The 26,271-nt window shown below is 36.6% G+C and overlaps 1 protein-coding gene across 10 annotated transcripts in view; it reads left to right on the forward strand.

The window, feature by feature from the left end:
- LOC117238027 (regulating synaptic membrane exocytosis protein 1) overlaps positions 1-26,271 on the forward strand; it is a 145,720-nt gene that overhangs the window by 106,526 nt on the left and 12,923 nt on the right. For all 10 annotated transcript variants that reach the window (XR_004494106.1, XR_004494107.1, XM_033502571.1 and 7 more), the window contains 7 exons: positions 4,874-4,998; positions 7,450-7,562; positions 7,684-7,757; positions 8,996-9,054; positions 22,809-22,987; positions 23,820-24,035; positions 24,474-24,805. Coding sequence is in view for 8 of the 10 variants with exons in the window: in XM_033502571.1 (XP_033358462.1) it covers positions 4,874-4,998; positions 7,450-7,562; positions 7,684-7,757; positions 8,996-9,054; positions 22,809-22,987; positions 23,820-24,035; positions 24,474-24,805 (1,098 nt within the window). In the remaining 2 variants the exon portion in view is untranslated. The remainder of the gene's footprint in view (positions 1-4,873; positions 4,999-7,449; positions 7,563-7,683; positions 7,758-8,995; positions 9,055-22,808; positions 22,988-23,819; positions 24,036-24,473; positions 24,806-26,271) is intronic.

Consider the following 26,271-nt stretch of genomic DNA (forward strand, 5'->3'; position numbering starts at 1 on the left):
CTGAAACTGAAACTATACGCGGCATGAGTTTAGTAGCATAGTAGTTTTTCGTCTCATCGTGTACGTATGCAACGATCTTCTCTAATTTCCATACGTTTGGCTCGACTGAAATTCAATCGTAAACGATAAAATTGAAGTTTCTCTTCTCAACTCGTGGATTTAAACGCAACCAGTTATTTTATTCTTTGTTCTTTAGAAAAACAATGGCAGAGAAATCAAGTTACATTGTATCAAACACACGATGGCGTTACATTCTTTTAAAAGCATTTCAAATCAATTGTCTACATAGTGCAAATTACGAAAGCCACTTGTTGTATTAAAACATTCATTTGAGATATATTAAATATTTTCTTGACTTATCAGAATACTTTCTCGAAGACTTTCATTATGAAAACTTTATCATCTTTCTATGAAATAACAAGGAAAAATTTGCTTAATGGCGAACAGGAATAACTCAAGATTTCTCTACCAGCATCGATGGTACTAGCACGAGGAAAATTAACTTTCGGTATTAGTTTAATTCTGTTTACCGGAGAATTTCAATTTTAATAATCGATCTTATTTTTCCTTCTTATACATATAGTTGGCTATTCGAAACGATGGCCATAATTAGAATTAGGTGACAAACCTCATGAATATTTAAATTCACAAAAACGCTATAGGGCATATAAAATAGGACATAGCGTGGTGGCCGTAGTTGGAAAACGAAAGAAAGCTGTAATGGTGATAAATTGACTTGCTTTAGACTTCAGTTTCAAACACGCTTTGTATGGGAGGAACTATACATGCAGATTTCTGTAATAACTTTAGATTGAGTCGCTTGTGCGTCATTTTTTAGAGGACATTTATAAAGAGCACAAAGGAATAACGGGGTCATAAAGGAGTTGAACTATTTTTTAAGTCGTTTTAAAGTCATTATATAACTTCATAAACCTGGTACTTGTACAATCGTTTGAACTTTTATGCTACATCAAGTGTTCGAAACGCATTCACAGAAGGTAGACAATGTAATATTTTATACATGTAGTATCTATATTAGAATTGAATTTATAGTACTTTGTTTATATTTTTATGATATATTAATTTGCACTATTAGATTGAAATGAAATAAACCTACGAATTATAGTAAATATACGAGTAATTGATAAAGTACATTGGACAAAGATGTGGATAAACAGTATTTTGTACAAAAATAAGCTTGAAAAGGGTGGAATTAAAAATAACTTCTTTGACTATACTTGACAATACTTCAATATCAAAGTTTGAAATAAATACTGTAATTGATCTTAAAACAATTTCACTAGGTATAAAGGATATTTGACTTAAGTGTAGAGAAATTTTTTTTTCGAAATGCACCTTTTAGCATCGAAACACTTCATGTATCGATTAATATAATACAACTGTGATCTATGCGTGAATATTCGTTTCCTTACATTGCATACAGTATATCGACCAGATGTTAAATATCTATTTGCACGTACTTTTTTAGTCATAGTTACAAATTTTTATCCACTTACATTTCTGTCGACATATACGAAACACGTTTACATTAACGTTCCACTGATTTTACGGTCTCGCTATTGTGAAAGTACCTCTATTATATTATATTTGAACAGCTTCCCTCACATATGGATATCCTTGCGAATGAAAGAGATGGTAAAACTGTTAAATAAACAGTCAAATTACCATAAAACTGGTTAAACATTCTATTTTATCACAGAAAGGTAAAAATTCGCAGCCAATTATAAATAATATCGTCAGAAAACTTCTAGCTAATTAAAATCTATAAAAGTGGAAGAAGGACAAGTTCTGCAAACTGGAATAAGAATTGATCATGCAAATTGCTTGTATTCGTATCTTTTAAATGAGAAAAGTTTATAAATATCATCCTCTTCAGCATATTATTATATTCTGTTCATATTTATTCAGGAATAAGAATATAGATAGCAACAAAGAGAGTGTTGCTTGTAGAAAAAAAGAAAAAAAAAGAAACGAAAAGAAATATCGATATAAAACCTATTACGTAACATTCATTCTAATCATACAGAGAAATCTCATTCACAGTATCCTCGAGAGTTTTAATTAATTCAGTTCACGAAATGATACAGTAAAAAAGTTTGAAAAACGAACCTATTCATCTTCTTCCTGTATCAATATCTCTCATCCTCATCCATCAAACATTTATATCTAACCCAGTTCAGTCTTCGTGCATTAAATCCTGTCCGTTTCGCGTGTTTTAAATCAACCTTATAAAGATTTATAAACGTCCAGAGGATCGAGAATGCGTAATTGGAAGCGTCTTTTCGCTGTATTATGCTGGCGTGTTATCTGTGCACTTTCGCGAGCGAGCCGGCTCTGTTCGGCGAATTAATCCGATCGCTTCGGAGAAAGGGCAACGGGAAATTCGATTTGCCGCGAATCTGCGAGGCAAATTTTCACGACCGTTGGGCCCAACGTTCGTTCCGTGGACGAACGTTAACAAGATGGACTCCGGCTGGCGAAGTATTTATCGAAAATTCCGCGGAGAAACGGCCAACCGATCAGATAATTGCGCTGCAACGTCATTACCAGAGCAAGCCTGCGGCTGCAGACCTTATCGCAGGTCCGCTGTTCCCAGCCTGTTAATTAAGCCTGAATGACGGCCCTTGATTGGCGTTCCCGCGCCGACGCCCATCAAAACTCTGCCCGATTCTCTTCATACGAGCAACGAACTTCTCATCCTCCGACATTCTACTTCGTTCAATTTTCGACCGCTCCTTTTTCTCTTTTTCGATTTATCCATTCCAGGATTATGAACGCTGTGTTCCACCTTAGCTTTCATCGGAAGAAAAAGCGAAGAATTCGTTAGAGTGGAAGATGGAACGAGGAGAGACGATTCGAAGTGAAATTTCCGCGAGGAACTCAGCGATTAACGACTCTGATTAGCCTGGCTCTTTCGTTCGTATGACTTACGGACTCGTTAATCTAGCAATTGCTATATCGCGCTAAAATCCCCTAAAACCTGTTGCTATATACGTTATGCCGCGTATCTAACGTGGTTCATTAATCGTCCTAGTAGTCGTATTAAATTAATTCGGTGTTAATCACGCGCTTACTTCGTTACTCGAACATCTATCAAGAGTAATATCCATGTTTGTCGTTTGCTTTCGCTCGTCTATAACTGTGTAATCTCCTTTGCTTAGATAAAATTAACGTTTCCGAGTTTGACTTTCTGAGTTTGTATTTGTATGAAAATTAATGGCAATTGACGTACGATAACAGAAATTCAATCGTTGCTTTACTTTGATTGTAGAGCTCAACGACGGATTCCAATTTTGTTAGATTACAAGCGAGATAATTTTTGCGCTCTTTGAAACTATCGATCAATGTTAAACATTCGATGGTAGACGGAAATTATACTGTTGAAGTTAATAAACATCGATTCACATAGCAATTAGAAAGTTTTATAAAAATGGTCAAAAGTGTGAGACTTTTTTTTACCTGCATAGGTTATGTTCTGGAGCATTTTTTAATTGGATCGTTAACTATCACGTTCGACCATTCTTCTTCTTTTTTTTACGCGAAAAAATACCATTTATCTTTTGTAGAGAATTAAGCTGATATCGATTTAACTTCAACACTTCAACGTTCTCTGTTACTTCTATTTTCAATCACTCAAATCGCTCTTTAGGTATAAAATTGTTCCGTGATTCAACGGGAAAGAGGAAATGTGTGATAATTAATATATATCTTAATATCTCGATCAAAAATTAATAAACCACGAAATCTAGAGGATACATTTACAGTGAACCACAGAAGCACTCGTATCCTCGCAATTATTGGATTCGACGATTTGTCTACATTTCCATCTATACCCTAATGAATTACCATTTTTCAATAAAAGATACGACATTTTAATTATTATACTGTATATCTTTATTGACTAACAAACTCGATTCGTTGTGCATATTAATAACACGTAATTTTCTTCGATTAATTGCAAAAATACATCAGCGGAGATCAAATAATACTAATGATACTTAGCGAACAAAGTTTTTACTCTACGTTATTTTTGTTCACGTTCGATCGATATATCTATTCTTTTTACAAATCTTTTTAGTCTGTACTTAACAAACGAAGATTCTAAATATCACGTACAATACGAACCACCGGGAAACCAGTGTTAACCGAGTCGGAGGCAGTTTCTCCAGGCTCATCAATATTCATATCTACTCGCAATAACTCTGTGTACATACCGATCTTTTAACGTATCTCGTCAATACGCCATTAACTTGTGCACCGCGCGGAAATCGGAAGGTAGTCTTTCAATATGGATTACAGGACAATCGTAACGAGGCGGCAGTGCGATGAAAAGAAGAAAAAAGGGAAAACCGAACAGGTGACGTTTGTAGGTGTCATGTAATAATAAAGTTGTCGTGACATTTCGTGTTATCGATTGACGAGTGAAACAGGCCGCGCGTTATAGCCGTAAATCTCGTTTAATTTAGAATTTCGCACAAAAGATTGCGTTTCAGATATACCGCGAAATTTTGTACTCTGTCGGTGAACTCACCAGCCGCGATGAATACCAATTTACAAATATAAAGGTCAGCCTTCCCGCGTGCCTGCTCAACTTCCCCGGATATTATTTATTATTGCGCAGCCATCAAATACGATGAAATTTTTATCCCAATAATCAACATTAGTATCGTGAAAGCACTATGAAATTGTCAATCCATTTGTTGCCCCACTGAACTTTGTTTTACCGAACTTTGTTCTTGTATAACTTCCGAAATTCTTTCGTGCACGTTCGACAAAATTTATTTAATGCATCGTAGCAGAACCGTGCACGTTCTATCGATATCTACCTTCCACGTTCATCTGATTTTTACAGCCGCTGGTTTTGGCCTAAGGATAATCGGTGGTAAAACAGTGGCTGATGGACGTACCTTTGCATACGTGATGTGGACCGTGCCAGATGGACCAGCGGCAAAAGCTGGTGTACAACGTGGTGACAAGGTAGGATCTCATACGCTTCTTTTCACGTTAACGTATTCGTTCAAAGTTGATGATTAAACGTGTAGCGTCGAAGTATCTTCTCCTTTTCCGAATTTAGAGCGTTATTCTGACGAATTTCTTATTCATGGATGTTCTTATGACGCGGCACGTTATTTCAGAAAACGATGTTTCGATATTTATTCGAAACTTTTAAATACAATGATTTTTGGAGCTATATGGAAGGGTAGGAAAAATTGGATGGAGCGTGTTAATTTCTGAAATCTTCGGAGAATTACATTTGTACAATGACAATCCTGGTTCCTTTTCCCATAATATCTATTATCATGATAATACAAATTTTAGATGGAGCTATCTCATTTGCCTGCTGCAATCAAAATTATAATCATTTTGCTGAAATGATTACTGCTCTATTTTCGGAAGAACATAGGAGTATGAAGCGTAATATTAAGACAATTTTAACACTACGTAGAACTATAATTAAATATACATATAACAAGGCAACATTGTATAAGAGAAGCGATACAATTGAAAATTCACATCCTCGGTGTCATTCGATGATCAATTCTCGTACATATTTTTGGCACGATATAACATTTCAAAAGTCCAATCTTCTTTGCGAAGTAGATTTTCTAAAAATTTCACTCGTTTTAAAATTACATTTGCTGCATCGCTCTTCTAGAAATTCGATCACACGTTCAAACTTTATGACTAAAAATTGGTGTCATGGATGCAGGCTGTTGCATAGAAATTTAATGGCCATTTAGATCCCGAAGAAAATAAAGATGTTCTGGCAACTTGCGTCCACTGTTGAGCAGCTAACATATTGCAAGCGGTTAATGCGTGCGAGTATCGACAACCATTCTCTCCAGCTGTGATTTTAATTAAGTTATCGACAGCTGTGCGCAACGCAAACGTTCCGCAATCGTGAACGTTGACTGGAAAGCTATATCTTGCGAAATCGTGCTAATTCAATAATATGTGATCGTTTAATTTTGAATCGTAAAGATATTAAATATACGCGATAGTTTAACGAAGATAATAAGCACAGAGAATTTTCATAGAATCATAATCTCACCTATGTTTATTAAATCCATTCGTTTCAATCGCGTCTGTCACAAATACTTCGGCCGATGATTTCTACGTAGCTACTCGAACATTTTACGATCGTGCTGTATGCTGTACAAATTTAATACGAACTTATATCGAAAACTTGAAACAACTAAAGTCATTTCCTCGAGAGTTCTACCTTTTACGAGGCTAATCCTAAAACTTCGTAGTCACACGGTGCAATATTTTCTTTAATACTAAACGAGTCGATGAGACAGATGGACGGATTTTACACATGATACAAGTGACGACAGAATTATCTGTCAGATGGATGGTTAGGTACTACAGCAAATTATAACTTGAACCGAATATAATAAATTCACCGAGGTTTGTGGTTTATTCCCGTTCAAACAGAAAATTTATCGAAGCAATTAAGACAGTAGGAAGATTTCGCGAGTTCTCTAGTTTTAACAGATGCGATCAATTCTTGGTCTGATTATAACCGGCCGTGGTTCAAACTTCTTTCATATAATTTCGCGATTAAATCTATGTCCTACTCCTAGAACCAAATTATCCGTCTCTTATCGTCCAGTAAGTTCGTTTATTCTCCTCCTGTATATAACTTCTCGGGTGTACACCCTCGTTCGTAAGTATCAAAAGATTTACTGAAAATGAGTATCATCGAGTATCCTCGAGAATGATCAGAATACTATTTAAGAATTATTATCTGAGCCATCTAAAAACGATACGTTTGCAATTTACAAGATTAGGTGTAGTCGTTATAGAAATGCAAAAAGAAGGTAAGATAAGAAAATAATGTCAAAGCTACAGATGATCCTTTCCTGCATCTAAGACTCACCGTCTACGAAGCGTTGCTTCATAGACGCGCATTAGACGCGCTCATGCCAACAGTAAGTACGTTTCCATGCAGCGGTCATTGAAAATAACGTGCACCTGTCCACGAAACAGCAGCGAATCATTTTCGTTGCTACGCGTTTCCCTCATGATGACTGGCGTTAACGTTGTCGGTAGCTTATGTTGCAGCTATAAACGAATGTACTGATATAGGATGAAAGCATCTTGCTCGTCGCTCTTCATTATAGTAATGAAACAAAATGTTCAGTCTTCGTAGACCGGTGTAGACATATCGTCGCGTCTTCTAATAGACTACGCTTACGCTAGACGCTTACGTATAAGCGACTTTTCCGTAGACAGTGGTTCTAATGCTTCCAAAAATAATTCTTTCTCGTTTCTCGTTTCGTATGGTTTATGATATCGCAGAAACGACGTTATATCGTGAAATATCTTCGTCCGTAGACGGGAAATGATTGAAATCCCGGTTCGTCTGTGAACCACGTCTACGAAATCCACGAGACTCGAATAAAAATTTGTTTATTTCTGCAGGTGCTAGAGTGGGGCGGAGTGTCTCTGGTAGATCGAAGTTTCGAAGAAGTCCTTCAAATAACAGAACGAGGCGACGATGTGATCGAGTTGGTGGTCGAGCATGCTGGCGACACGTAAGTATAACGTCTAACAGACCGTTGAGGAGAAGTAGTCGAACGAATGGAATTCGCAGATTGGTCATTCGAATTGCTTTATTGTATACTATCGCTGCTTTTACGCGTCACAAACACGCAGCGGGGACCTGCCGGAGGATTTAGCCGCTGTGCCGTCATCGGGAAAAGGGCCGGGAAGTCTGGGACTGCTGATGGGTGAGTACGAGAACGAATCGCAAAACATCGTCGAAAATCGTCATGTACACGTGCTACCAGGCGAAAACGACTAATCGTTAGACGCTGACAGTGTCGGCGAAGTGCATCGTCGGCTTTAAAATCGATAACTTGTACGGAACGAGGACTCGTCAGTCACGCGCGATACAGACAAGCGCGTTTTTAACGCGCGCAAGAACGGGAAAAGAGTAAATTCCACGCGTTTGTCAATAGTAGTGCATTCGTCCTTCCGATGTTATCTTTAAATATGGATTACAGTTTGTAATCTGTGTGTTGTGCAGCACATTATATCGAGTAGAAAACTATTGCATATCGTTTCAGCGCAAATGAACATTTGAAAATGCACTATGTTCATATTTAACTTTATTGCCTGAAATATTTCTTCTACTTTTCATATCTGCAGATTTTAACTTCCATATGATATCCATTCTGTTTAAAAAACTGAGTTATATCATTATTTGGTAGGTATGTCAATGATTAGTTAATTCGGTGTCCCAGTATCTTCAGACAAATTTTATGAATGTGTTTTATGGGAGTAAATAAAAAAAATACATATGTTAAACACGAACATAGGTCAGTTGAAGTTTTATCGAAGAGTCACAAAATAAAAAATGAAATGAAATAAAATATGAGAGAAACAATAAACTTCGTCCTTCGATATACATATTCCATTTTCACGTTACTCATGTTTTAAGTAAATATTAATACGTATAGTGAAGTGGTACGTAAAGACTTGATGATTGATTTATTGAATTGAAATAAAATGAATTTTCTACACGGTAATAAATTCTATTTTTTATCATCGTCAGTCTTTCACTGACAGAAACAGCCAACATTTTAAAACGCGCTGTATACGATATTAATCTATTTCCGTGTATCGTCATTCCTCTAGTGCTTTGTACTTTTGTCGTGAATTTTTCAATAAAGTTTCAAATGACCTCGTACGCTTATATAACATTTTTCTCTTATTTATGTCAATGGAAGATATCGACAAAGGAAGATATCCTGTATATATTAGTTTATGCGATGTTCGTTTCTTTATTGCACCACAACGCAATTTCGTACGCCGTTTCTACTAAAACCATATGGTCCTGTCTATAAAAAATAACTAAGCCATTAAAAGTAAAACAAATATGTCAGGTTATAAAGTTAAAATGCGACACTGCCTGGTGTGTCCCTATTTGCTGTTATTCTTACGACGAACCTGAAATGTTTTTCAGAAGGGGAAACGGATAAAACGCCCTCATCACCGACGCGCAGGAAACTGCCAAAGACGCCGGTATAACGAGTTCATAAATTGACACCTACACGTGACCGTCTCTCTTTCTTTTTTTCTCTTTCTCTCATTTCCACGCAATGTACACGCATACGCATAAACTACACGGGAGAAGTAAACCTCGATTAGACCGAGTTCTGTTAGTGTAGCGGAAAGTGAAGCGCAATAGCACCACCTACACTTTAAAAACCGGAAGTGATCACCACCTCTCTCGGTCTTTCGCTTTGTATATATCTCATGATCCGTATCCGATGCGACTACCGAGCCATTTTACTTGTTACGTACGTATTTCTATACTTACATGTATTAAACTACGTGTGCCACGTGTACCACGATTATATAAAATAATAGGAGATGACGACAGCGGATTTGACAGACTGTAGCAAAAAGGCTACATTCCATGTAAGTAATGACGCGTGCTCTTACGATATGAATCAGAGGGTACGAAACGATTTTCACCGATTCGTCTGCGGAAAGAACGGAGGAGAAACTCGAACTATCAAAGTCGAATTTTCTTTGAATTTCTCTTTCGCCTCTCTTCTCCCCTTTTTTCGCAGTTTTATTTCGCCAAGGCGAATCATCGTTGAAATTCTCTGCCTCGCGAAGAAATCGTTGACGGCTACATTGAATTTTAATGCACTAACGCAGTGGGGGAATTTCCCGACCTAAGTTCCAAGTGGCTTTAACGTTTCGAACTCTGCTTCGTGGAAAATGTTCGCTTCCAAATTGTATCCGTTCTATTTCTACGATCGGTAATGTGTCAAATTTGCGCTGCGTGTACACGGTGCGTGTATTAGAACGCGAGAGTGAATCGTAAATATTTGCTGAACCGCCGATCGGTCTGAATTTAATGAATTTCGTAATGAAACCGCGGAACTTGGAAAATTGAAATCGCGATGCGAGCGAGTTTTCGATGAAACGAGGATGGCTGCGATTTTCCTCAGTTACCGTGAAATTTCCAATTCTGACGCACCTCGTTAAAGGGACGCAATAGCTATAGATATAACTGAGACCAAATTTTATACACGTTTTGTATCGAAAAAAAGGGAATATTTTAATTTTAGAAGCTTACCATTCTCGTCGTTTTTTGATAAAGTACTATAAACTAAAAAATGTTTTTAGCCGCTTACTGTTATCGCCTCGTTCCATATTTCATTTAAATTTTACATGTGAAAGAAATTGAATGTTTCAATAGATGTACGCTGCTCTTATAAATAACACATATCTACATGTTTCGGTGGATTTATAACGTTTAATAATCGATTTCACTAAAGTATACAAATTAATGACGTGAAATTAATGAATTAATTTATTTGTGATTTTCTTATGAAATCGACAGAATAAAGATTTAAACTATCGTCTTAACAAACTTAACGCTAAACGTATCATAATTACTACATAAATCGTTGGAATAATTTTGATTATCTTTCGATACAGTTTCGATGACGTTGAGTTTAAAAATTAAACGATTTTTAGACAAAGAATTTAAACGATGAAACAATTACACGTGGCTTGGTAATGCGCAAACACTAACGTCGTTATCACATATTGGGTCTTAACACTTTTGTCGTGTCGTAATATTCTTTAATACGTAAAATGAAGAATGAAATTGTTTCTGACTTTTCGCATATTTTTGAGCAGTATGTAAACCGTTTGAAAAAGTATGTAAATAATTATTCGACGGTATAAAATGTACTTTTACACCAATATTATATAATATATAAAGCTATATACACATTCTCAAACGTTTAAACTATTGACAGTATTTAACTCCCGTCAATCATCTTTGGAATGCCCTTTTTAGAAATAAATTATTATCAACAAATTTTAATATGTTTCGTGCGACACGAATTTTCAACGATACATATCAAGTCGACACGTTGTAACAAACGAAATTATTATTCTCAGCATTCTACGCTTTATACAAATTTCCCAGCAAAAACTATATTTTCGCGTATACGAAATGATCGACTTTCTGAAATAAAGAATAAGAAACACGTGGCAGCTAGTCCTTGCTCCGCTTTACAATTGGATATAAAGACAAATTAACGCAGCTAATTAATTATCGATTAATTAATCAGTTAAATAATTATCATAAGGTTTGATTTCACAGCTTTCGTTGCGTATCGATACTCGATGCGTGACGAACATAAAATCGTTCGATCATATCGACCATTCAATTCATACATTTTTAATCCATCATCGAGGAAAGATATTTCTAAAAGAATTCACGTTTGTACGATCACGACAGAGTTCGAACGAAGCAAAAGGTATAACATCGTTTTCTTTTTAGAGTCTGCATCATTTTCTGCAACAAAGTACAAAGAAACGTTTCCTCTGTTCTATCTTGCGGAAAAATCACGGATTATTACCGACGCGTGAACACGTTTCGGTTTTCGCAACGGATTTAGGAATAATATAGGCGTAGAAATAAATGGAACTAAATCGTGACGTTTCCGTAATGTTGAGTCTTTCCGATCAAACTTACTCGACTTAATACGTATATATGCTTTGGATCGATGTCTCGTTCGATAACGTGCGTCATGGACAACGTAATCTTCCAGTTAGAAACTATCGAGAACCACGAACGAGAAAGAGAATATGCTTTCTCGTATCGAGTTTAGGTGCTATTTAGCTAAGGATCACCCATGCATCAGTGTAAACTATAATTCGGGCCAACTGTCGGGCTTGCTTGACATAACGACTTTCCTATCACTCTTTGTATGACAGATACATGTTCTTTGATCAAGCACGTTACCTGTATAGACCGTATCATCAAATATGTGTCTCTGTTTTTTGGGTGGATCTGTAAATAATTATACAGGGTTTCTGACAATAGGTGAACGTCGTATATAAATAAGATCGTTGTTAAGTTGAAGTTACGAGAGAGTTTTAAACTGTAACCTTCGTTTGAGCAGGCAAGTAATTTATTTTATCGATTAGTCGCGTAATCTTATATATGTTTTCGCCTTCTTCTTAACTTTCGTCCGGTTCGTTGCTTTCAATGAAAGAAACGGAACGATTAATATCGCGTTGCTCTTGAACGAAGAGCTGATGGATTCCGTGTTTCGTTATCGCTGAAGCGGAAAGCATCTGGTTTGGTAATTCGGTCGGGGAACGCCGAGGATATTACGGATCTATTATAGGAAAGGCAGATCGATGGCAAAGGGAAAAATGCGATCTAGGTACTTGGTTGTTCGCGTATTTAATAAGTCGACGAATTCCTGGGATTCTTTGTGCAAATATTCTTCGTTGTCGAGAGATAGGAGCTTCGTCTTTCATCGATCGCACGGAAATTAAGTTTAAAAGATGTATGTATTCGTAGCGCGAAAGAAAAACAAACGGTAGAAATCCCGTTTTATTTCTGTTAAACTTTCAACTGGCTTCCAAAAGAATATAAACTTAAGAGGTACGGTTGAAAACGGAAAAGGAATTTGTAAATTTCACATTGAACTTTTAATTCGTAGAGATACTCTGTAATGAAAGAGATTAACCGGAATCCTAGTTAAAGTTTCGAAAGGCAAAATATACTTTTCCAATTTGATGTAATATTACAAGTAAATACGACACAGGACCAAATCAATAGAGGATTCTTCTTCTAATTATTGTAGGTATCGCTTTCGTGTCTCGGTGTTTCTCGTAAGAATTATTGTAATTACGTATATCAGAAGGAGTTTGCAAGATACTGTATCTTAGAATCTTACTTTCTGATGTTAACATATTACTGCATATTATAAGCTCGAAATTTCATAGTTGGCCAAAGTTGTATACGGCTGTAACAATTAAGGTTTCAAAGCAGAAAACAAAGGTTGTAGGTAACTCGTGCCAATGGGATTCTATTGGACATAACAAGATATCATGTAACGAAACTCAATTAAGAAAGTGTATCCGAATAATACAGGATACTCTGCTACAAATTATATATACGTATCATGTTAATATCACATTGCATATTTACAATTACGTTATACAAAGCTACTACGTTGCGTAGGAGGTATTCAGTTAACGTGGCATTAATTACTTCGTTTATGGTATACAATTACGTTAATCTAATCGAAATCTTGAAATTATTTCTAATTAGAGTGCGAAAATGTCTATATATTTTGAAAATATCGCACACTAGCCCTACGTTGCAAAAAGTTTACGAATTTATCAAGAAATGACTTGAAACGCAACTTACAATTAATGTTAAGATAAACACGTTCGTCAGCTATGACGTCAGAACCGCTGAGTCAAGAAGTTAAAATCAAAATGTCAAAATCAAGAAGTTAAATCTGGTAATTATTCTTCCTATATTATCTATATTAACTTCTGTTAAGTAAAATGTTTTACTACAATTGGAAAATACAGGAAGCACGTTTCAAACACGATAGATTATATGTTTTAAAATAATTAAAAAATATAAAACCTCGATGACTTTATGCTTTTAAATTGTATACTTTCATAATTTTAGATATATAAAGGGACAATTTTTCGAGTGCACGTGTGGTATACGTGCGCTCATAGTTATATCAGAGAAATTTGTTTTCGAATGTTTTTTTTATCGATATTTGCGCTATTTGCGTTTTATTCGTAAAGCACTGGAAACGTTTGAATTCGCGTGCTTCAGGTTACTGATTTTAGTACAAATACATCCCTTCGGGACGGCTAACGTCAGCTAACGACGGTTTCGCTTCATTCGAACACTTATGGAATTGACGTCGGCCATCCAGGAGGCGCGTTCACTCTCTGACGTCAATTGAAGTCTGCCTGGCTGAATGGGATGAAATTTTATATTTAGTTCGGCGATGATTTATACGCGTAACCACGTTATTTCCATTTAACGAAAGGATTTCGTAATAAACTATTTGATGAGCGTGAATCCGTTCGGAGTAGCAATCGAAATGACGTCAGTTTCGTTTCATGATTTGCGGATGGAGATCGTTTTAAGTAGAAGTATACAGTAAATGTAGAAAGTTAAAAGAAATATTACAGATATGGATATTTAATATTTCAAACAAAAAAATATCGAGTTATTCTCTGTAGCTGGTGATATTTTCACGTAGAAATAGAAAGTTAATGCCGAATACATTAAAGGATCGTAATTATGGAGTTCAGTAAGTTATGCTCAAATGAACGTACGTATGTAATTGGTTTTCGAGCCACGTTCGTTACGTTTGCTCGTTTTAGCATAAATTCAAGTACTCGTATGTACTTTGAAGGAAATCCGCTTCGGGTGGACACAGTTTAAAGCGAAGGTACCGTTCGATATAAATAATGGAACAATGAAAACGATACGAAATGAACGTTTAACTGTTATGCGCTATTATATACCAAATCTAGAACGTTTAGAAAGATGCAATAGTAAAACAATAACGTTTCCGTGGAATTTCTCCGAATGCAATGGAGGAAGTACCACGGTGGCTGAGTTACCTGCAACGAAACTTCTTTGGACCGGCATTTGTACGGTTGTGTACATTGGCTTTGAAATTTGGAGCGACGAAGCGTATCGTTACGACAGTCCTTTTTCCTCCGTAACGATCAATGTTTTCGTTCTTATCGTTGGAGGAAGCTATATACACGCAGATGCTTTCGGCGTAATCGCGTTCGTTGTAGCGTCGCTTCCCTTTGACCATATAAGGTTGCTTCGTTCGCTGCTTTACACGATGAATTGACGCTGTTCGGAGGAGCGCACGACAATCGGTCTAGATAAACGCTAAGAAATGTGTGCGTCTGTGCACCGGTTTTATGTGTAACCGTAGTAGAGAGTAGAGAAAAGCGAGCACCGCGTTCATAAACTAGAACATGAAGGAGACGCGAATCTTCACACTAAACTTGCGCTTTTCGGCCGCATACCGCTCGAGGATCGTTTAGTTCATATGCGACTGACGAAGAGAAAAGTCAGACGGAAAGTGTATGTCGTCGAGCGTATGCGGTCCGCTGCGGAAAATACAGAGCGGAATATACCCTAAGCAAACCTCGATATCTCCTGGAAGCTTCGCGAGAGAGAACGAACGTTACAGCACCGCTTTCCCCGTCTGCCTTTTCGTGGCAAGAAAGAGAGAGAGAGAGAGTGAGTCGTCCCCGCTCGAAGCACCGAAAAGATCCCTTTAGTCGCGCGTTACCGTCCGACTACGAAAAGAGAACGGAACACGAGAGTGTCAGTTGGGGCGAGTTGCGTCGTCACCGTTCTTCTCCTTTCTTCCGCTTTCGTCCCACGATATTCCGTCGAATTGCTCGATATTCCGTCTCGATCCGAGTTCTCGACTGACGTATTGACCACGCTCCCGTCGAAGCTCACACACAGACATACAGAAATACATACACACGGATACGCACACATAGGCACATGGACACACGTTTCCGAATATCTTTCGCTGTCCACGAACAATAAACATTTACTCCTAATTAGCTGGTAGTTGATCGTTGCAAGCGGGCGAGAACAATGCAGTTGCACGTCCTCGACGCGAGGAACCTGAAGAATTTAATAATTCACGCGAATCTGTGTAACCGGATGTAAAGATAGAAATAAACTCAGAGAATAAACAATAGAAGAGAAGAAATAAAGCTGAAAATAAACTCAAAAGAGAAACGAAGATACATAGGAGAGAAATTCTTACGCGAAAGTTCGAGCTGCAGTCACGCGTGGAGGCGCTCGATCTTTTTCTTTGCTCGTTCTTTTTTTCCTTTCTTGGATTTTTCGTTGGACGTGTACTACCGACGGAAAGTTTCGCAGCGATGTAACGCTCAAATGATGAGGAACGGACGGCGCATCTATGATGGCGATGGTAATTTCTGGTTTTGTACGATAGGTACGTAGTTTTTAAGTGAGAAGTCAGTTTAACGTCGCGATAGACATAAAAATATTCGTTTAAGTCTTTCTATATAAAAATGTAATTGTTATAGACTATAGATTTATCTCACAATTTTCTACAGTTGTATTGTATGGCTGGCAAGAATTTATAAATATCGATGAGAACAGTTATTCGCGAAACTAAACTTTCCAATATGTTCAACTATTTTGTTAAACATCGTGCTATTTATACGACGACGAAGGGATATAAAAATTCCTGAAAAACGCTGATGCTTGCAAACTTTTCGTCGGTGGTGTACATATACGTGTGAACGTGTACGAACACAGGACACACGTGACAGAGAGAGGAAAAATATGCAAAGATACGTAAATAACGTAAATGTACGGTGGTAGAACCGATCAGAGATACTTATATACACGTGTACCAGGATACGGACGCACGTGCATATCATGCGAGTGGAGACGTGAATGGTTAGAGCGGATGCGCGTGTGCGTGCGCGCGCCTTTCTTCGCCATCCTCTCTTTCACTTTGCTTTTCTTTTCACCTGTGAACTTCCCTGTTACTCCCTTTTTACACACAAGATTCTGTGTTTTGTACTATTCTATACGGCTCTACGAAGCTGCACGAGGCATCTGTTTCTTTGTACCTCTAAATTCTGTTACTACGTCTCACGTTTATTTCCGGCGACGTCTCTTCACCACATCGACATTCGTCCACTTATTGTTTCTCTGTGAGCCCGAAAGTTTCATTGTGTATAGCCCATAACTGTTTCTGCCGTTCTTCCCATGTTTCGCCGCTTTCCCTGACCCCTTCTCTTAAAGAAATTGTATGGCTACAAAAAAGAGACTAAAAGAGAAATAGACCCGCTGACGAAAGAGAAAAGAAAAGGAAATGTAAGTTGTCCATGTTGAAACAAACTTAGCATATTGGCCCTCCATGCTACTCTCTCCCAACTGGCACGACTCTAGTTGTTATATTAGCGTTCATTTTCTTTTGCGGCTCGTCCCTTGCGTTCCTTCTTTTCCTTTTACATTATCTATTTTGTTTCGTACTGTCGTTTAGGTATGGCTACTTCGTCGTTTAGCAGCGATCAGTTCTTATAGTTTCTTTCGAACATTTCCCTTCGAGCCTCCTGTGTTACGTTAATTTCTTTTCTTCCGTTTGCTGTCCTGTTCCTTCGTTTCACGAGACTAAAGGACAACGAATGGAAGAAGCATGAGAACGTGATTAGCATAGCTAATTCGATGTAAGATTTCACGTTAAAGTAACAGTTTGAGCACCAAAGGCACATAGCGATACGGCTGTAAATGAAAGGAATTCTTGGTATCTATAGAAAGCACAAGATTAAATTCCGTTTTAATGATATTCAAATTCTCAGATTGTATGTCGCTATATTTTTTAATTCTTCCTTGATATTAGGCCATTCGTATAAGTAATGTCGTTTCTTATTCCGGTTCAACGAATATGCTGTGTGTTTGGGAAATTTGAAATTAAAGCTCGCTAAGAACAAACATTCTTCGTGTTAAATCAAGCGTTTAAAGCATTCAGGTCATTTTTCTAACGCAGGAAAAAGATTAAATATGCATATCATACATATTTAAGCGAGGTCTTTTATTACCTTGCAAGTTTAAGAAAGACGATACGACTGTGGCCTCTGCAAAAGCGTTTTTCAAATTTATACAGAGCAGGATAAAAAGCGAGGAAATTTTAAAGGACAAATTTTCCAGATAATTTTGAATTTTATGGCAAAGCAAGATCTAGTCGTTCGATTTAATAACGAAAAATAAAAATGATTAGTTCAAAATGTTCAACCACGTAAGAAATAGCAAAAACATTAAATTTCGTCGATAGCGTCGCGCGCAAATCACCTAAAGTGTATCGGAAAACCATCAGAAATAGAAAAATGGATTCTGCAGCGGACTTTCGGTAGGGAACCGTCTCGAACGCGTGTATGTTTGTACTTGTTCCTCGAAATTGGCAGTAAAATCACCCATTTCTAGATCGGATAGTAACAAAGGGTGTAAAATAAATTCTTTGTAATAATCGTAGCCGTAAAAGACAATAACTATCATCTCTATTCTGACATACAGTGCTACTTCTTGTTACCGCCACGTGAGAAAATTTTAATAAAAATATTCCACTGTTATGATATACGTTTGATAATTTATAATCAACCTTCGAATCAAAGTGAAATCATTATGATCGTAATTTAACAATTAGACGGATTGCAGGCAGCTTTGGTGGGTAAACCACTGGATTTAGCGAACTTCGAAGAAATTTTTTTTCATAGCAACGTGTTTATTCGTTAAAAGTAATTGGAAAGCATAGAAAAAATTAAATATCTTTTAGAATTAATAACATATTTAATATATTCTCCTAATCCGGTAAAAACAGATTATCCATTTGTTGAGCGTACAATTTTCTAAATAACAGGAAGGTTTAGGAACACGGATCGTTCAAGATCGATATTAAATAATTTTTTTAGTCGTAAAGACAACAAATTCTTGAAAAGGGAATTACAAAGTGATCTATAAAATAACAGATAGTTTTTACAAATAATGTCCTTTAGGAGATTGTCGCCCTTCGACATACTCTAAGTGATAATATATCGTATTATCGTTGTTCTATCATATTTAATACTTGGATATTTAAAACGACATTACGTATCGGATGTCCTAGTATAACGAAGAAATCTATTCTCTCTCGATGGATGCGTAAATTATTTTAAAATCTGTAGTCAGAATTTTCTAAATTAACGAAATTTCTTTTTTAATATATATATCCAGTAGATTTATATTACATATTCTACTTATTACAAACTTTCATTCTATTATATTTCAAATATCACATACGAAACGAAGGGTTTAATCTTCATTCTTCTCTTCCACCCCCTGTTCTTTTTTATTTTCGCTCTACGTTCCTTTCTCGTCTCTCTCTCTCTCTATCACTCCCCCATTTCTCTCTCTCTCTCTCTCTGTGTTTCTTCTCTGTCTCGCTCTCTGTCTCTACCTGTTCGTCTATCTGGCTGTTTGTACATCTACCTACCCACGTACCGATTTTTGTTTTTGTTTTTAAGCGCACAGTTTTACACGATCAGTAAATTCGTGCTAAACTATGTACATGTGCGCCAAACGTCCGAAACTTTCTTATCGATCGGCCGGTGCTAAAGGGACTTTTTTGAAAATTCTCCGCAGCCCTTGACTCGTTCGGAGGAAATAAAACGAGCACGAAATCGCGGGCGTTTGGCTTACGCTTTCCCTGCAATCTCTAATCGGTTGGAAATGTCCAACGAAATGAGAAAATCGAAAGAATGCCACTCGATTTCGGAAAGAATCGCGTCTCTGAATCAAACTTCTCGCAAAATCCATCATGATACGTTTAAAGCGCGAAGTGCTATCGGAGCACATGTGCTATAACGTTGATCGATTGATTACCCTCGCGGAATATCGAACGATTTTCTAGGAAGCAGATTATAAGTTGCCAACACTTTCATCTTGTTTACTTTGTATGAAACGAGGATGAGGAGGGAGTAATATTTTTTCGATTAATAACAGCTTCAGCTGGAATCTAAAGAGCATGATAAAAGAATTTTTATAAAATAGAAAAAACAAAAAAGAAACGATATCACTTCATTTACTTGGGGGCAATTTCATCAATTTTGTTACGAAATTTTTATGTAATTAATTAAGCTTATTATTAGAAAGAGTAAAGATCGAAGAATAGTTATATTATATGCAAAACAGCTGTGACAACAAATGATATTAGTAGATATATGTTAAATTACTTATAAAAATCTTACTTTGTATTACAGACGCGAACATTCAAGTGAAATGTATAAATAGCCTGTTCTAAGTTGGTCGCATACATTAATCCAAATAAATAGACACCTTGAAACCAGACGTCACACAACACGTAATTAATTAATCCACTAGACTGGACTCAATTATCAGTGCAGACTGAATTAGCTGACAAATAAATGAATTGAATGCCAGGTTAAATTTAACGGATTTTATTGAATTTACATCAGGCAATGAATTCTAAATAGACCTATGAACTTTGTCAGCTTGAACACCAATTGAAACGATGACGGATCTGGATAATTTTGTATATCTAACGTTGTTGTTGTTATTACATTTTTATCGTTCAATGATATTTTATTATTTAATATTTAATGATACGTTGAAACGATCGTTAAAATGTTATAATATCCAATTTACAATTACTATGAAAATGTTGGTAACGCAAGAAATCTACGACATTGGCACCGCGTTTAAAATTTCAAGTTAGTCTATTAGAATACCTCAGAATGTATTGGTTATTTTAAAATTCAATTTATATTCAGAAGTATAATCAGCCTGAAGAATTCTTTCTGATGATACGAAAACATCTTTTATTTCTATTTTAATTGACAAGTGAAAAATAATTGGAAATAGAATGCAAAGCTTCGCGATGTCTTCTTAGATATTTCAACGTAACTAGAAAAACTACATTGAACGTCTCAATTTCCGTAACCTTTTGTAGTTTCGAAACGCATGTTTAACGACGATAACAAGGGAAAGCGTATGCGAGAAGGATCGTAGCCTTGCACATACAACACCAACGCTTCTCTCGCGACTCTGCTTCGGCTTTAAAGGTGTTCGCCAAATCGAATGTAAAATAAGCGTGAAAATACGTGCTTACGATCACGGTATCGTTCGTCGCCGTTTTTGCGTAACCTTTGAACGCGTTGGTTGTTAAAAAAGACGACCGGGAAGAGGCACGAAAATTGAATCGCGTTGACCTTTTATGCGACGAAAAAATCAAGCGATGAAAAAAACCGTAAAATTTTCCGAGTAAGCAAAATTTCATCGAAATTTCACAGAACTGTCCTTTGACGGCCGATCATTTTTTCGCTTCCGTTCGTTGCGTTTGCGCTACTCTGTGTCCCGCTCGAGCGTCGACTGCACGTCAATGGAAACTTTAAGGCCGAAAAAGTGCCGCGACCACACGCACACCTCGCTTGCGTAGTTCATTGAACGCGTTAAATAGACGTAAAAAGCAGACGTACAGTCCGGGAAAACGGTACGTGCGGGAAGAGAAGGCAAAGAATCCAAATCAACGTTGCCTTATTCACAAGATACAAGAAAATTGAGAGAAGGAAACGGTAGGAACGAGATGAGACGATAAGAACGAAGAGGAATTCGTCAACGACCAATGGATCGGAAGAGGAGCGGGAAATCAGGAAATGCGAACTGACGTCCATTTGTTGCGATCGAAGGAAACGAACCTTTTTCTTGGCTGTATCGTACAGATCAGTGATGCACAATGATCGTTTAATTGGATGTTGAATAATTCCTGAATAATAGTTCTCTTGCTACTTAAAATTAGAACGGGATACGACGAGTTTAAATAATTATAATTCGGGCTATGACATGGCGTAGTGAGAGTTACGGCTGTTTCGATTATTGGAACGAAAATTTCAGAGATTTTCTGGAAGATAAAAAAGCGACACCGGTGTCGCCGTGACACCAATCAATATCGCTTATCGTGCAATAATTTACAATCTCGCTATATCGTAGCTTGGATTATACGAGAACAAGGAGCAAAGTTTGTATTTTCAATGGTAAAATGTCTGACGAAAATATTTTTCAAAAACACTTTTGAAACGTTTTCATGGATGTATTCAGGATATCTTTGTGATTTAGCATGTTGCATGCCTTGGTAGAATTAAGAACATTGATTAAATTTTGAGATCAAATCGTAAGTTTGAGTAGAATGTGTAGAAAAATGGTAATATCGTTGAAATTCTAACATAATTTTTAAAACAATTTTAATTTTTGTAATTATAATATTATTGACACAGAATTGGCGAGGATACAAAGTACAATGAATTTTAAATGGAATTGCTATGTCTTTTTTAAGTGTTTCAGCTTTGTACAATCCAATGTAATTTTTATATCCAAAAAAGTCAGAAAAAGATACAGACAGATACTGCGAGGAAATATGTTTTTCAATGTAGAAAATGCATACAAAATACGTTTCACAGCGGACAGTTTTCTTTTATTTTATACGTTTCGCCCTATTCTCGAATTCCATTTGCACATATTAACTTTGCCGCTACGAAAAGCCACCCCAGTGACCACCTGTGAATCTATCTCAACCTAGAAACGTCTGTTACAAAGTTCGTACAGAAAACTTATTGTGAAACGTTTCATTTTTCATAATTTTTCTTTGTATTTGCAGAATTACTTCGAGTTACTATTTTTCAGATAACCGCAGGCTTTAAACTCGGGCATCAATTTAATAGCAATTCCACTTAAGAAACTAGAAATATCTAAAATTGTCCTCCGCGTATCATATAAAAATTTCTTTCTTATTAGAAAAAAATTCTTCTTACCCTGAATACATTTCTATATATAACGAAGCATTTAACGACAGAATTAATCACTGCATGTAACAAATATTTTCATCTCTTATCTATAAAATGCAGCAAAGTAAATAAAAAATAATGAAAATTATTTTACAGAAAAATGTAGCGACTATGTATGTTGTTCATCACTGATATCATGCTACCGTGCTCTCGTAGCTATAGTTGTTAAACATAAACGCGGCTCTCGCGCAATTATAATCTTCACACGATCTTCACAACAATCTGTACTATGTGCATCACACACATAGTTTGCTCGCTCTTGTTCGTTTTTGCCTTACTCACAACTATTTCTTCACAAGTCGCTTCTGCATGAGAGAATGAATCCGCTTTCTAATTTTCACGTAGGAGATACGCGTGTAACATAGACGTTCGATCTTTCGACTAGTCTTTCTTATGCTCTGCGAAGCTGATCCGATTGTCATGATATCGGGTCTACGATTTCGATTTCACGGAAACGGAGATCGCGTCTTTGTTCATTCGTAGACTCGCCATTAGTCTTATTGATCGTCGTCGTTAGAAGCGGCGGATCTTCATCTTCCTCTCCTCTATTTTAGGAACAAATCGCGAAAGAGAAGCAAGTGACGGGCCGGGTACAGATTCAAGTTTCCTACGAAGCGGATCGCAAGGAGTTGATCGTTTCTGTTTTCATGGCAGACGACTTGTGCCCCAGAGAAGACACGGGATACGGTACACTACCGGAAGCCTATGCTAAATTGGTTCTAGTCCCAATTTGGTGAGAGTTTATTTGAGAAGACATAATGAACTTTCATTGGCACAATAATTACGAACGAAATCTACTATAGACTTGTTTATCTTATAAATAATAACTAGTAGAAATAGGGTTTCTAACCAGACGAAGGTTAACTGGATCATTTGCCACTATTGCAACTATGTACGTTTTCAGCTACGTACTTACTTTAATCACGCGTTTACAAAAACTCTGTACACTGTTGATACTACGTTTTTGCTAAATAGTATATCAGTCTACTAAAATCTTGGTGAACAATCTTTTGCACGACTTTCTGAACGATTACTTTGCGCTTTATCTTATTAATTGTCATTCGTAAAAGATAACGCTGTAAGGAAGCGAGTAATTTTATCTAAATAATAAATGAACTACCAAGCATATTCGTATATTTAGCTACGTATTTACAGAAGCTATTTCTGTATTATGTTTACAGGATGATACACTATATCAGTAAATTTCCAGTCTGTACAATCTCGGTTGTAACGATCTCTATTATTATTTGCTAACGTTTCATAAGCTTCTCAATCTCTTGTTAACCGAGGCTTTGTTACCTCAACGAGAAATAATCTCGAACTCCTTCATAGGCTTTGAACCTTTTTCCATTCAAATGATTCTGTAACGATCTAAATAAATGGAAGTCGGATGATGTGGAGTGAATGCGGGCAATATTCCATACTTCCTTAGCTTAATTGTTTCGTTCTCTTTTCGAAATAATCAAATAGTTCCGTGCTTTCTTGCGTATTTTTTCTATTGTAAATTCGTTTCTTGGCATATTCGACCGCGATATCAATGGCTCGGTATTACATATACATTTCAGTGCTGATCAAATTACTTTGAAAACCGCGGTCGCGGAGCCAAGTCAAAAGCCAATTTGGAATGCAACATTGCTCTTCTCCGGAGTCGATGGAGAAAGTTTGATGAGGCGAGCAATCGAAGTAACTCTCTGGGATTTCTGTCCCGATGGCGATAACGTTTTTCTCGGCGAATGCAGCGTTGATTTACAGCGAGCTCTCGAAAACGATAGAGCTGTTTGGTAAGTATTTTTCACGAGAAATAAAAGATACGGTTACCTCCTCCGCGACATATATTAGTTGCAATTTAAAGCCATCCGTAACGATATAACTCGTTCGTTTCATTTTTATTGTTTTATATTCGCGAGTTTCATCGTTGCATCTTAGAAAATATTCCTGTTAAATAAACTACGAGTACGATTTAATATCTGGTAACTCGTATAACAGATAATGTAATTTTCATTCCGAATGTTTATGCATATAAAGGAAAAGAAATGTTCAAAAACGCACAGCGTACGAATGATGTCCAAAATACCGTATTAAGCATTTTAGCAATATTTTAGCATAAAAAACAGCGCGCTACTTTCTCGTATCTTCTAAAATTGCAGTAATTTAAGCTTCATACCGTACATAAGAACAATCTATGAGACAACTCACGAACGAAATGGAATCGTTTGCAGGTATCGGCTAGAAGATCCTCGCGGCCTTCGCGCAAGCAAATCGCCGTACTGTTCTCCCCGTGGCTCTCTTTCAATGGAAATTGCCCAAAGGTTACTGCGAAAGACGGAACTGCGCGAAAGAAGCTACAGTGACGATACACAAAGCGACAGCGGAAGTCCGGAGCTCGGTTACCTTCACCCTGATCACGCTTGGCATGCAAATTCTAGAAGAGGTTCCAGCCAATCAGAACAGCTAGAAGTCGAACCGTACGAACTTAACAGAGATTACAGTAGATCGTTGCCCGGCAGCCGAAGAAGCAGTTTCCAAAGCCAAGGCGGCACCGACAGTAAACGTAAGTGCACGTTCATTGGTTCTTTTATGTCTGTACATACATAAGTTCCAATAGCCTAACCGTACAGGTCCAAAATGTTTTACGTGATAAGACTGCTGTTGAAGCATATAATTCAGCAAAATTGCAAGTATTCGCTAATATGGCACATATAAAAATCAACAAACAGATCATGTTATACGAATTCAGAAAATTGTAACAAACTGTTGTTCAATTTTTACGGTTCTGTATATCGAATTGGATTCGGTTTTTTATTTGTATCGATTTTTTTGCAGTTTTAGCGTATGTTCGGTCCTAGCGTGTTCCTAATCTATTCAGTTGCCTAAGATTATGACACAGACGTGTGGAGCTATTTTTGAGAATTTTTAAGTATTTCTAAGTATTCATCTAGTAAGCAGGACGTTTGCATCGCGTTTAATTTGTAATTTAAATTATTTCTCGGATCTATAAATAAGGCTTCTACCTCTATAGGCTTCAAAAGTTTTACATGTACTATGTGATTTTTAATCAGCTACCGCACCAACTACCTGATTCCACGAATGGACATAATATTTGTAAATCAATCGATTAAAGGGAATGTATAAATATGGCAAAGAAGTTATAAATTTCACAGTTATGTGACATCTGTTATAAGCGTAACTTAAGTTACAAAGAACATGTTTATAAGATTTTTAAATACTGCTATTACGTATACATTGCCATGTTTCTCCATGAAATTGAAAAATTATAAATAGCAATAAATGCATTGAATAAATTCTTGTAATTTCTGTATTGTACAATATTCATTCTTATGAACAGTGGAACGCTATCAGGAAACAAATATGTGTGAAACGCAAGTAGATAATGGAAACGTCGATATCTGGAAAAAGTCAAATATAAATGTGAGAACATACATTGTAATCTAAAGGCTGAACAAGAGACCATTATTTCCCAGTTCTCAGTATTTCACTGAATATTCGTTGGCGTTTCAATCTTTTTATTTCTGTATCGAAAGTTCTCGCTACATCCATAAAATATAGAAAGTGAAATAAAATGTCACCGGACTACATCTCAAAGTTCAGAAAGGTAGAGGAGTTTCCAGTAAATTTAAAATTCGCATGCTATTTTATTATTTCAAAGAAGAATTTCGCATTACAAAATTGTGACTATTCAATTTACAAAGAATATTGTGAAGAACAAAAGTCCCTATTGAATGAAAAGTCCTTATGAATTTGTATAACGTGCAATTTTTTTTAAAGTATGTACTTCTGTTCAATCGTAGCAATTATAAATAATTGAATAATTCATAAGATACTTATTTCTAATTTATTTAATAAGAATTCCATCATGCTTCAAAGATACTAACGTTCTAGATACTGTCGTTTCTTTTTAAAAATTTCACGATAATACAAATAATGTTTTATTCGCTAAACACCCCTTGAGAAGAGAATAACAAACAGAATAACAAACCTGTTGGATCTAGATCAGAC

This window comes from Bombus vosnesenskii, unplaced genomic scaffold (assembly GCF_011952255.1).
Source record: "Bombus vosnesenskii isolate JDL3184/JDL3185 unplaced genomic scaffold, Bvos_JDL3184-5_v1.1 scf7180000013264, whole genome shotgun sequence".
NCBI classification, from domain to species: Eukaryota; Metazoa; Arthropoda; class Insecta; order Hymenoptera; family Apidae; genus Bombus; species Bombus vosnesenskii.